We start from the raw sequence: 13,485 nt of genomic DNA, 5'->3' as shown, positions 1-13,485 counted from the left end.
GAGGGAGAATTTATCAGCATCTATCATTCTTCAGGACAACTAAATGTGGAGGAAACATGGAGCAGTTAGTTGGATACCAAGGACTGGGATGGATGAGTTCTAGATTTTGGAGGCTTGCACAGGAATACATGATTTTGTATTATCCATGGTAAAAAGGTTTGCTCTAGATCACTTATTACAGCCATTTGGGAATGTATGTATTTCAGAAAAATTTGCTGTATTGGCAAGGCAGCTTTCAACAATATAAGGCTACAATTGAGAACTGATCTCTTCTTTTTCATCCAGAGCAATGCCTCATTATTTTGTATGGGTGCAAGGGCTATTTCCCCCCAGCTAATTAATCAGCTGAGCAACAAAACAATCCCCTTTATTATCTTGTCTCCATGACAATAAAGATTTTATTTGACACCTTCACAATAATTCACTGGAAATGGAAAATAACAATACTTTTTTTTAGCAGCAGCAGGAATCCTGAGGTGGATTGTATGAGGAAAGAAGTGATGAGGCTGGTTACACTCCAGCTGCTTGTTTGTTACTTCAGACTGTTGAGTAAAATAAAAGTGACAGTGAGAAGGACAGGGACATAGGTGTTCACAGACTTGTATTAATCTGAGAACTGAATCCATCCTCAGATTCCATTTCGTTATCAGACCTTTAGTTCAATTCTTCCAATTCTTCCAAATTGTAGACCTGTCAGTCTCCCACATGCTGCTCCTTCACTCACTCATGTTCTTCACGGCAGCTTTCCAATGCCATGAACTCCATCTGTCATCCCAATAGCTAGAATACATTTCTTTGTGTGTGGGAGGTTGGTGGCAAGTAAATATTCAGCCTGATGCAGGATTTAATAGCTCCAATGAGCATGTGCACTCATTTAAAAAAACCACACACACCCAGAACACAACCATTATTTTTCTTGTCTGAGAGAGCAAATCAAAATATCAGGCATATATATTTCAGAGTCACATTATTTCAGAATAAATATGGATGAAGATGTGTGTACCTTCTGTGAACCAAGTGAAACAAACACATTCTCTGTTGTATTTTCTGATCCCCATTCTGTTCTACACAGAAAAGCAAACTAACAAATAAATACTCTTAAACTCTTCTGATTTCAACACAGATGATCTGAGAATAGGCTTAGCCATACTTGAAGCATGGGCTATTTTATGCTGAGAATTAATATTCAGACCTGAGGTATCTCTTGTGGTATCTTATTTTCCATGTCATCACCTCCGGGATGAATTTGTGGGAAAAAGAAGACAGATTTCAAGCATATCCAGGGGCTACCCCTTCATATTAAAAAAAAGCATCGAGAGATGGGAAACTCAACACTCTTGAGTTTCACTTGGTATTTTCCAGAACTGATTTCGGACGTTGGTAACTGGCCATGTAGCTGAACTCCAGTGGACTTTGGTTGAAATAGGATTGTCATGACTCAGGGTTGGCCCTACAGCAAATTGTGTCCCAGGCACAGGGTTTCTTTGGTATCCACTCCATTGCTTCAACTTTTGAATAACTCATTTTAAAAACTGCAACTATAGTAATGGTCATGACTTTGATGCACAATCTGCATGCACAACCTATCCCTGTCATACATGATGATAAATCTGCATGCATGGATTTGTAAATCTGAATTTATTCATGCCATATATAAGCCCATAAAAACAAATCTGTTTCCTTTGAATTTATAGAAACTTTTAAAATGTTAAGAATAACTGAAGTGCCTGCTGCCCTCCCAAGCCCAGTGCCCTAGATGGTTGCCTGAATTGCCTGACCCCCTAAGTCCAGCCCTGTGACAACTACTTTAATGAGGACTGGCATCTAACATTGCAGGGGGAGAGATGTACAAATGAGGCCAAATGCACATGCTTCTGGTTGAGACACTGGCAGACATCCTGTCGAATGAAGTGTGTGTGTGAAAGGAGACTCTGCACCAAGAGCTCATGCACAACTCCTTTAGTCTTCTTACATGTGTATTATTATGCCAGAGGACTATGATCTCTGAATACATTTGTTCACATGAATACATGAGCCTCACAAACCTTTTGGAGTTCTTTGAGGGTGTCAGCAAATTTGTGAATAAAGGTGATCCAGTTGACATAGTATACATGGACTTGCAATTTTCGACAAAGTTCCTCATCAAAGACTCCGGAGGAAACTTAGCAGTCATGGGATAAGGGGACTAGTACATGTGTGGATTGCTAACTGGTTGAAAGACAGGAAACAGAGGGTAGGGATAAATGGAGAGTTTTCACAATGGAGGGAAGTAAGAGGTGGGGTCCCCCAGAGATCTGTACTGGGACTGGTGCTTTTTAATTTATTCATAAATGATCTAGAAGTAGAGGTAACCAGAGAGGTGGACATATCTGCAGATGATACCCAACTCTTTTGGGTAGTGAAATCCAAAATGGATTGTGAGGAGCTCCAAAAGGATCTCTCTAAACTAGGGGAGTGGGCGACAAAATGGCAAATGGGGACAAAAAAACCCAACTTCAAGTATACACTGATGGGATCTGAGCTGTCGGTGACTGATCAGGAGAGAGATCTTGAGGTTGTGGTGGACAGCTCGTTGAAAGTGTTGACTCAGTGTGCCGTAGCTGTGAAAAAGGCCAACCATGCTATGTATCATTAGGAAGGGGATTTGAAATAAAACTGCTATTCTAATGCCCTTATACAAAACTATGGTGCAGCCACACCTGGAGTACTGCATACAATTCTGGTCATCACATCTAAAAAAGGACATTGTAGAACTGGAAAAGGTGCAGAAGAGGGCAACCAAGATAATCAGGGGATAATCAGAAAAAAGATGACTGCAGGGAGACATGATAGAGGTCTATAAAATCATGCATGATGTAGAGAAAGTGGATAGAGAGAAATTCTTCTCCCTCTCACATAACACTACAACCAGGGGGCATCCCATGAAATTGATTGTCAGGAAATTTAGGACCAACAAACAGAAGTACTTTTTTACACAACCCATAATCAACTTGTGGAATTCTCTGCCACGAGATGTGGTGACAGCCAACAACCTGGATGGCTTTAAGAGGGGTCTGGATAACTTCATGGAGGAGAGGTTTATCAATGGCTACGAGTCGGAGGGCTATAGGCCACCTCCAACCTCAAAGGCAGGACATCTCTGAGTACCAGTTGCAGGGGAGTAACAGCAGGAGGGAGGGCATGCTTCCAGCGGCATCTGGTGGGCCGTTGTATGAAACAGGATGCTGGACTAGATGGGCCTTGGGCCTGATCCTGCAGTGCTGTTCTTATGTTCTAACAGTGCTTGTACTCTGGACGCGCTCTGCAAGATCAGGAACATGTCACTGACCCTTAGCAATGTGTTTCCAATCTTAGTGTGCTTCCAGAGCACAGGCAAGTGCAATGGCACGTGTGCGGGAGACTGGGAGAGGTGTGGGAGGGCAACCTGCAGTCCCTTGAAGCACACATGCTTCGTTAGGATGGCCGCCATTGTTTTCACTGTAATTATGTTTTCACTGTGTATGTTTCTGAAAGTCAACTTCCTACATAAGCAAACATATCTTTAAAAGAGAAAATAAATAACCTTAAGGAAGGGATACAAAAGCTTAGAGAGAGAGAACTATATTTACATACTTCAGAACGTACAAAATGATTCATTGGAAAACAAATTCCAGAATGAAAGAAATTAGCAGGCTGAAGTAGCCCTTATAGCACCTGTTTCTTCATTTTGGAATGACTTGATCTTTCTGTTTATATATGTGGCCCTTTGCTGAAACATAACAGCATGAACTGTTGCATTACATTGCTGTTTTGGGGGCTGCAAGTGCATGCCATTCAACGTAATTGTCAGATGAATATCAGCATACTTCTGTTACAGGAAGAGAGAAAGTAGCTCCACACAGCAAGGCAGCGGAAAGACAGATGTCTAAGTAAGCTGCCATCCTTACTGGTTAACACTGGCAAACCCATTAAAGAATTTTAGGAAGCTTAAATGTTTTTGCCACTACTTCTACATCAGCACTCCAGCTAGGAGCATCGAGTGTGCAGAAGCAGGCTTCCATGCAAATATTCATACCTGGATGAGGAGCCACATGTACAACCAAGAGCTAAGCTAAACTCCCAGTGATTGGCTGCAGAGCCAGTCTTCGCTCAGATGAAGCTCCAGGTGAGGTGCGTCTTCAACATTCCCTCCATTTGCTAAATTTTCAAATACTGTTGCTTGTGTACTGCACAGAGTACTGCTGACAGGAGAGAGTGGTGCCTGTGCTGAGGCAAGGCTTTCCAGAGCATGTCAGCACTGCTGTGAACTTAGGCAGGCTGCGCCACGCCTACTAAGCATTGTGCAATTGCCATTGTGATGGGATTACTATTATTCCCAAAGGAAGTCACCTGGAAACTGTGATTGTGCCACCAACTTCCACTGGCATACTTTAGAGAGCCTTGCAGCAGCCCAGGCACCTCTCTCACTCAGTAGGGTCACTTTGTGCAGTATGTGAACACTTATTATTTATTGTATTTGTAGCCTCTTTCACAACCTTGACACATGATCTGCACTCATGAGCTATCCCCATCACAGAAGATTATGGGTATACATGCAGAGATCTGTACTTATTCAGCACAGAAAAGCAAAATTAGTTTCATCTAATCTTTTAGAAATGATTTTTTTTAAAATTACCAATAACTGAAATGCCTGGTACACGCACCAAACCTGGTGCATGAAGAGGTTGCCTGGGTCACTTGCTCCTAAATCCAGCCCTGATCTCTTGTTTCTAGGGGAGCTGGGAACTAGATTCAGTCCCCTGCTTGCCTTTCTCTGCTAAACAGGAATTTAGGGGTGGGTTTTTTTTTGTTTTTTTTTAAATGAAGAGCACAACATGAGCTCCACTGGATCAGAACACAACAGCATTCATCTTTTAAATTCCATAAGTTTAATTTCTAGGGCTCTTTTTCTCCATTATGTGAGTCAGAATCCTGGAAATCTAGCAGATACAACTGGAGGATAGAGTCTGTTATTTGACAGATATTCATTACATGCTACCAGTTGGTACCTATAGGGAGAAAGTAAATACTGTACTCCTGCCTCTGTAATGGGTACAGTTCAAAGGTATGCAAGATTGTGTGTGCACATGTGCACACTCTTGCATACCTTTGAACTGTACACATTATAGAGACAAGAGTACAGTATTTACATTCTCCCCATAGGTACCAACTGGTAGCATGTAATGAATATCTATTGAATAACAGACTATATCCTATACCCATAATTTGCATATATCCCATGGTCTTCTGTGAGTACAGTGCTCCTAGGGTCTGTAATTCTTTGTATTGTAGAAAATATAATTGTGATAGTCATTACAAATAGAAACAATGCATTTTTGATTACAACTCAAAATAATGTCAAACTCTAAATAAGAAATTAGAATATAAAAAGATTTTGCATAAGCACATCAGAACATTTCAGAGCAGTGAAAGATCAGCAGTCTAGAATATGTACAATTGATGCAGTTCTCTGAATAATCCATTACTTCTTACCACAGGGTTATATAGGCACACTATATGGATATGAACATTTCCTTTCTGCATATCTTATTTACAAAAAGACAGAACTGAACACCAGCATGATTAATTAATCCTTTGGGGCTGAAGCAGATAACATAAGCAGTTCCATTTCAATGAGTGCCCTGCCACCAGAATACATGGCAGAATTAACAAAAGTTATGGTTTTGATTTAAGCCTTTGAGCTTCATTCTCAGTGGGTGCAAATCATCATGTGCCCTGTTTAAATCAGTGATTGAAGTGACTGAGATGTTGGTCTAGTCAAATGGACTTTAGCCTGGCATTATTCAACATATAGGTACCAAGCCTATGTGCTAGAGTTCATGAAAAATCAGTGATATTTTTGAGTCTGATGCCAAAAAAGTAATGGTGTTTATATTAGCAGGGCATTAGCCATTGTTTCAAGATGCTGCATATGTCAGAGAGTTAGGGCTGGGGCCATAGCTCAGGGGCAGAGCTTCTGCTGTGAACACAGAGAGTCCCAGGCTCAATCCCTGTAATCTCCAGGTAGATCTGAGAGAGACTCCTCCCTGAAACCTTGGAGACTGGCTGCCAGTCTCTATAGACAATACTGAACTAGACAGATCAATGCTCTGACTTGGTATAAGGCAGCTTCCTATGATCCTAGAATGTGTCCAAATTATGGAGTAGCCCAGTTAGACTGAAGCCTAATGTTTATCGGAGGGAGTTAAGTGTCTGTTTTCCAATGAAAACTTCAACCCTAATATATGTCAGAATGAGATAGAGCGAAGAAGTCAACAAAATACCTTCCAACTTATAATGGCTCAGATCTAAGTGGATATTAAATGCTTTGGGGTCCATATTGCAGCAAGGCAGTACAGAAATAGTAAAATAAATAATATAATAAAATAAAAAGATTGTCATTTAATTAAAAAAAAAGCCAAGCAATGGTGTGCTCTACAGTTCTCTTAATTATTACCCACTAGAAATTTACATTTACTCCTTATTCTGGTAAAATGTTTTACAATACAGTATTCTAATACACAAGCCTTTGTTGCCTATCACAATATACTTCTTTTCTACAGATGTCTTTCTGGTATAAGCTGCCTCTGGATGTGATCCTATATCTTTTCCACACTAAATGTATCTCTAGCTCCAAGAGATCTGGGCATGTGGACGAGCTGCAGGATCAAAAGCACCGCTGTCATTTCCTGGATATGCTTGTATGAATTGCTGGGGGATAAAACCCACATCTAGATAATAATTAATATAATTCATTAATTTTATAAATAGAGGGGGATTGTCCTGTAAGAGTGACCTTTCTGAAAAGTACAGATTCAGGACATAGCAGCCTCCACCAGTGTTTCATTTGTAAATGGTGAGGTGTTAACTTGCCATTCAACACGGAGAGGATGACATCTGGTCATAATCTGGACATTTAAGTAGAGCAGGGTAATTACTGTTCATCTGGAGAGAAGCATCGCTGGAGATATCAGAAGGACTGCGCCCACGCACCCAGGCATCTGGGTGGAGGAACTGGCCAGAGTAGTCAGAGCAGTTGCTCAGCCGTGGGCGGTAGAAGCCAGGATGAGGCCTGTACATCTCCTCAGCTGTATATCGCTTCATGAACAGGTAGACGGACATGACACCTGCGCTCTGGAAGAGAGAGAAAATGAAAGCTATGCTCACGTTTGTTGAAGTTACTGAGGTTGCGACTAAATGTACTGAGATAATATGATACACTAGAGGTCCATACAAGCAGGTAAGCCACAAAGTAGCTCCTCAGGGCCTTCCTCCCTTCTTCAGGATGGAGCTGCTTTGGAGGGAGGGAGTACATGCTAGAATCGTTGATCTGGGGATGTTTCTGGTTGCAAACTCTCTGGGATATTTGAAAAGCAGTTTCTCTGTAGGGATAAACACTACAGCAATATAATGAACCTCTGGTCTGAAGTTGTTTGAACAAATACCTCGATCCTCTCTATCATTTAAAGCTACAGTGGCTCAGTTATGCTCAGCAGATGGCTATCTGATGCTGGGCAAGTCATTCAGAGAGGGCTGAATGGCTATAACCTACTTGCTATGAATCTACAACCCCACCTGTGACTATGAGTTATGGCCAGTATACATTTATACCACGGCATCCCCACTCTGTCCCTGCCCTACCAGAGGGTTCAAATGGCTCTTGAAAGGCAAAACTGTAACAAACAAGAGTTAGCACAACAGAAGCTGCTGCATCAAGAACTCGGCTGTGGTCTTGACTGGTCCAAGGCCAGCGAACTTCATGCTTGTGAACTTCCAGCTTGTTTATTGGAACCGGCATTAGGGGAGGAGTGTTGACAGCACTGGGCCACTGGGCCATTCTTTACCAATATATCCATAATATCAGGCAGCACAAAGGACCAGGGCACTAAAGAATTGGTCCAGGACATACAGGTGAAACTCGGAAAATTAGAATATCGTGCAAAAGTCCATTAATTTCTGTAATGCAAATTAAAAGGTGAAACTGATATATGAGACAGACGCATTACATGCAAAGCGAGATAAGTCAAGCCTTAATTTGTTATAATTGTGATGATCATGGCGTACAGCTCATGAAAACCCCAAATCCACAATCCCAGAAAATTAGAATATTAGTGATGTGCATGGTCCGGAGAAGTCCGGACCGGCACCGAAGGGGGGCCTTGTTTTTAGGGCGGGGAGGGCTTGCTTAGCCCTCCCACCTTCTTGCCCCCGCCAGCGCCCGTATTTAACAGTATAGGGGCGCTGGAAACCAGCCGCCCCCCCCGCCGCCGCTGCGGCGAAATAACCCCCAAAGCCAGCCAGCCCTCCCTCAATCCCAGCTAGCTGCCCGCCCGCCCACCCGCTCGCTCACCCGCTCACTGGATAAGAAACGAGAGGAGCTCCGGCACAGAGCTCCTCTCGTTCGGAAGGCCTCCTGCAGAATGGTGGCTTGCGCGCGCGCGCATGCGCGCGCCGCAAAGCACACCGTTCTCTGGAGGCCCGGTCTACCCGCCGGGAAAGGGCCGGGTAGACCGGGCCTCCGATCGCTGGGTAGACCGGGCCTCCGATCGCCAGAGGCCCGGTCTACCCAGCGATCGGAGGCCCGGTCTACCTGGCCCTTTCCCGGCGGGTAGACCGGGCCTCCGATCGCTGGGTAGACCGGGCCTCCGGCGATCAGAGGCCCGGTCTACCCAGCGATCGGAGGCCCGGTCTACCCGGCCCTTTCCCGGCGGGTAGACCGGGCCTCCGGAGAACGGCGTGCTTTGCCGTGCGCGCATGCGCGCGCGCGCAAGCCGCCATTCTGCAGGAGGCCTTCCGAACGAGAGGAGCTCTGTGCCGGAGCTCCTCTCGTTTCTTATCCAGTGAGCGGGTGAGCGAGCGGGTGAGCGAGCGGGCGGGCGGGCGGGCAGCTAGCTGGGAGGGAGGGAGGGCTGGCTGGCTTTGGGGGTTATTTCGCTGCGGAGGCGGCGGCGGCTGGTTTCCAGCGCCCCTATACTGTTAAATACGGGCGCTGGCGGGGGCAAGGAGGCGGGAGGGCTAAGCAAGCCCTCCTGCCCTTAAAGGCATACCCCCCACCAGGACCCGAACCAGGCAGGGCCGGACCGGTCCGGCAGTTCGGCCATTCTTTGGAATGGCCGCCGGACCGGTTCGGGCACACCACTATAGAATATTACATGGAACCAAGAAGACAAGGATTGAAGAATAGAACAATATCGGACCTCTGAAAAGTATAAGCATGCATATGTATTCAGTATTTGGTTTGGGCCCCTTTTGCAGCAATTACTGCCTCAATGGGGCGTGGCATGGATGCTATCAGCCTGTGGCACTGATGAGGTGTTGTGGAAGGCCAGGATGCTTCATTAGCGGCCTTCAGCAATTCTGCATTGTTTGGTCTCATGTCTCTCATCCTTCTCTCAGCAATGCCCCATAGATTCTCTATGGGGTCAGGTCAGGCAAGTTTGCTGGCCAATCAAGCACAGTACACTGTATACTTTTCGGAGGTCCGATATTGTTCTATTCTACAATCCTTATTATAACAAATTAAGGCTTGACTTATCTCGCTTTGCATGTGATGCGTCTGTCTCATATATCAGTTTCACCTTTTAATTTGCATTACTGAAATTAATGGACTTTTGCACGATATTCTAATTTTCCGAGTTTCACCTGTATGTCCTGGACCAATTCTTTAGTGCCCTGGTCCTTTGTGCTGCCTGATATTATGGATATATTGGTAAAGAATGGCTTCAAAAACTGAAAGAGAGTGTCAGCAAAAGGTTTAATTATCAACATGGGAAGGGCTGTGGGCCGAGGCCCCAGATCCTTTCAATACCTAGCAATGCCTCTGCATTAGGGCCCTTATGGAGAATGTTTGCGTTGTCCTTTCCCTTGTCACTGAGTCTTTGCATTTTCAGGGAGGGCTCACATCACTTCTCTGTAATTCTGCTTGTGACATAAAGGTACTGAACACACAACACGTAAATGTACTGTAAGGCCAAATCAATGTAGGCAAAGTCCCTGATAAGTCAAGTGTGCAAAGCAACGGAGAAGTGCACTGAGTTGGGATTAAAAGGAAACAAAATGGGTTGTTCTAAAAATGTGCCTGTATTGATTGTGGGCTTGCCTGCATGAGCATTTCAGAATTCAACTCTTGGAAGTCAACAACCACTTCTGGACTGACATGCATAGGTGAGCAAATGCTTCCTGCAAGAGGACATGTGCAAAATGGTTTTCAATAAATAATCAATCTCACACTTGGGATTCTGTTATACCTTTTCAGAGTGAAATGGACAGATGTGTTGAAAGGTTTCACCACAAGCTACTTTGTGATTTAAATGTAATTTTGAAAAGCAATTCAACTGCAAAAAGCAGGAATGCAATCCATGAAAACCAAGCCAGTCCATATTTTGGCTTGACAGACCTGATCCTTGAGTGTCCTCTAGTAAATGAGTACTTCAGATTTGAAATACATGAAGATGCAGCAAGAAGCAAAGCACTTCTTAGCAAGCACTGCTTACAGCTCCACAGTTCTCCTCGTGTTTACACTACTGGAGATACTTAGGTCTTTGGGTGGATTTAGGGGCAAAGCCTGAGACAACGTAGCCGAGGTGAGAAGTCTGAGTGGAGAACTTTACGTTTAAGCAAAGCGAATGGCTGACCATTTGTTCTCTGCTTGCACACATAAGATGTACAATGATCCACTCTTGTGGCTTGTTCTATGATCCCCTCTTGTGGCCAGTTTAAATAATAATTTTCCATTTTAACCCAGCACTTTAGGCCTCTGAGGTTTAGCTTACAACAGAACTGCCACTGCATTCAAAAGGATTTTCCCCAAGGCCGAAAGAAAGCAAGAATGAGTATGCCATCCTCATCAATACATGAACATGACTGATAAACTGTGATCTAGGAGGTCCAATTAATCATCCATCCTCAAATGATAGTGGCGCTATTCACATGGGCAGCCAAACTCAGGCCTAGCCAGCCTAGCCTGGGCTTGGCTGCCCATGTGCACCACTGGGATCGATCCCAATGCCAGCATTGCCTTGGCCTCAAGCCCGGGAATTTACTCCAGGCTTTAACCTGGGTTTAAGGACATGAGCAGGCCCATAACCCCAGGTTTGGGTTCATGTGTGTGCAAGCAGGTTGCAGGCAGCCCATGCACACACTCCTGGTGTGGTGCATTCAGGGATGCTGGAGGACTTCTTCCTCGGGCTCCCTGCTTGCCACGGCACCAATCATGTGTTGAGTGAGCGGCAGAGCCAAGAGAGCAAAATCACTCATGTGCAGGGAGGCAGACAGGAGCCTTCCTCCCCGCCAGCCCTCTGCCCTGCCCATTCATTTGGTCGTGTGCATGAACTCAGTGGCTGACATCCAGACTATGCTGCACATGTTCTTAAACTGCTGGGAAGTTTGCTGTCAAGTCCTATTAGGTGCCAGGAGCCTTTAATTTGAATCTGTTTCTATATATTATCTAGACCAGGCCTGCTCACCTTTGGCCCTCCTGCCGATGTTGGCCTACAATCCCTGTCTATTGGCCACTCTGGCTAGGGATTATGGGAGTTGTAGTCCAAAAACCGCTGGAGGGCCAAAGTTGAGCAGGCCTGATCTAGACTAATGAAGGGTTGTGATAAACCTAATTGGACTGGATGCTAAAACAAAATATTCAAATAATGTCAATTATTCCAAGCTTCACAATTTGGATTCTGATGTCAAAGTTTAACCCAAAAATCGGGTATTCAAGTTGTGAAAGTCACACTGGACATCAAATTGGACTGTTCTGATTTCCCCCCTCCTATATAATGTTTGTTTGAGTAAATTAAGTGAATGAAGTAAATATACATAATTCATAGAATGTGATTATTGAAAGGCAACCATCAAAAGACAATCACTTGTCCAATATTCATGCAATATTTCAGGAGCAGTCAGATACTGACGGCTTTGGAATAGTCACGGGATGTCAAACGCTAACAAAGAAAAACGGTCAAGAATATTCTCTATCAAAAACCACACAGAGGAGAATTTGAGGGGGGGGATTGCAGAGGCAGTGGGGCAAATTTGTTTTAGCTCTAAAGCTGATCTACTTAAGAACTACATAATAAAGAGGTACTACATGACAAAGAAGTACTTTATCTTGTTACATGATAAAGAGGTACTCATTAGACAGAGCCACCCGTCTGCTTGCCATGAACTATGGAAATCTGACCACTCTCCGCCCTTTTCCACAAAAGAGCCAATCCCTTTGCACAGGAGTGCCTCTGAGATAACGAGACAGCACGCTAATCTTTGGGGCTAATGTAGATAGCATGCTAATATTTTAAAGTAATAAAAAAATTAAAGCTCCCTTATCTCCCAAGACCAGGAAACACTTCTCACAGGCATTCCAATGAGTTGACAACCAATACCTACCTCTGTCAGGAGAAAAGAGATAGCAGAAAAGGCAAATGACCATCCATATTTGTAAGTGAAGTAAGTCTCAGAGTGCTTGGTTCTATTAAGCATTTCATCATTGATGCTGGAGATGTACAGTACAAGCCCCACAACCAGAGATAAACCTGAGCAGCAAGAGACTTGGGATCAATACACACATACAAACGAAATGCAGTCTCTTGCAGAGATCAAAAGCAACTCTGAAGCTTCCTCTAAGGGGAAATCTGCAACTTGGGATTGCAAAAGGGTAGGGCAAAGGCGGTGTCTTGAGGTTGCATCTGCAGTCCCAGGGAAATGAGCTTTTCTCACTGAATTAAGCAATGTATTTATGTTCTTAGACACGGTTCTTCTGAACTACAAGTACTCTATGTAAGTGAAAGCTTTTAAGCTGCAGTCACAGCTGCTGGTTTAACACTCTCTTAATAATATGAATAAAACATTGGTTTCTCTGAAACTGAAATATGTTCACTTATTTTTAAATTCCCAATCTCCTCCATTAACGCAAGTCACCCTAAGATGCAACCACTCAGCTGGTTAAAGAACTGGCTGAGATCCAGAGCAGCCTTCCTGTAGTGGGAACAGAAGATGTTCCAGCGCAAGGGAGAGCTTTCCTAGTTGTGCTAAAACTGCAGCGCCTTGGGTGCACAAGAGGGGGGAGTGAAATTTGGTTCTTTTCTCTGACTCCGGGAGTACCCTGTTACCCAAAACTGTGTGCCTGGTGGTCATTCAGCCCTCAGGGGCACATTTTCAGATGTCAGGAGCCATAGCAAATCATGCATTCAAAATGCAGCCCAAAGCTGCATGGCCAGAGCAGTAGTGGCAGAGTTCTTCCTTACACTGGCACACCTTTCTTTCCCGCTATCAGAAGGCTGTTCTGGATGTCAGCCACTGTGTCCAGAGCTGCACAGAGCTTGGTGGCTGCTGGGCCCCCCAGTTATGGAGCATCCTCCTTCTCTAAAGTCCAAGCCTGAGTGCTTTTTAGAAACTTTGTAAGATCTACCTATTTTTGGCCAGTTTTGGAGAGACAGAGTTAATTTAGGTGAAGGTGGAGACATTTAATTGAAT

At 44.2% G+C, this 13,485-nt stretch overlaps 1 protein-coding gene across 5 annotated transcripts in view; it reads right to left on the bottom strand.

Annotated features, from left to right (window-relative positions):
• Nucleotides 1-351: 351 nt before the first annotated feature.
• Nucleotides 352-13,485, bottom strand: part of CACNG5 (calcium voltage-gated channel auxiliary subunit gamma 5) — a 56,423-nt gene continuing 43,289 nt past the window's right edge. For 3 of the 5 annotated variants that reach the window (XM_053301982.1, XM_053301981.1, XM_053301983.1), the window contains 2 exons: nucleotides 12,400-12,545; nucleotides 5,160-7,152 (listed from right to left, as the gene is read on the bottom strand). In XM_053301982.1, coding sequence (XP_053157957.1) covers nucleotides 6,895-7,152; nucleotides 12,400-12,545 — 404 coding nt within the window. In that variant the 3' untranslated portion in view covers nucleotides 5,160-6,894. Of the gene's footprint in view, nucleotides 543-5,159; nucleotides 7,153-12,399; nucleotides 12,546-13,485 lie in introns of those variants that run through there. The other 2 variants (XM_053301979.1, XM_053301980.1) reach the window with 2 other exon arrangements.

This window comes from Hemicordylus capensis, chromosome 2, assembly GCF_027244095.1.
Source record: "Hemicordylus capensis ecotype Gifberg chromosome 2, rHemCap1.1.pri, whole genome shotgun sequence".
Taxonomy (NCBI): domain Eukaryota; kingdom Metazoa; phylum Chordata; class Lepidosauria; order Squamata; family Cordylidae; genus Hemicordylus; species Hemicordylus capensis.
The sequence above is the reverse complement of the archived record's forward strand: the minus strand, read 5'-3'. Positions and strand labels throughout refer to the sequence as shown.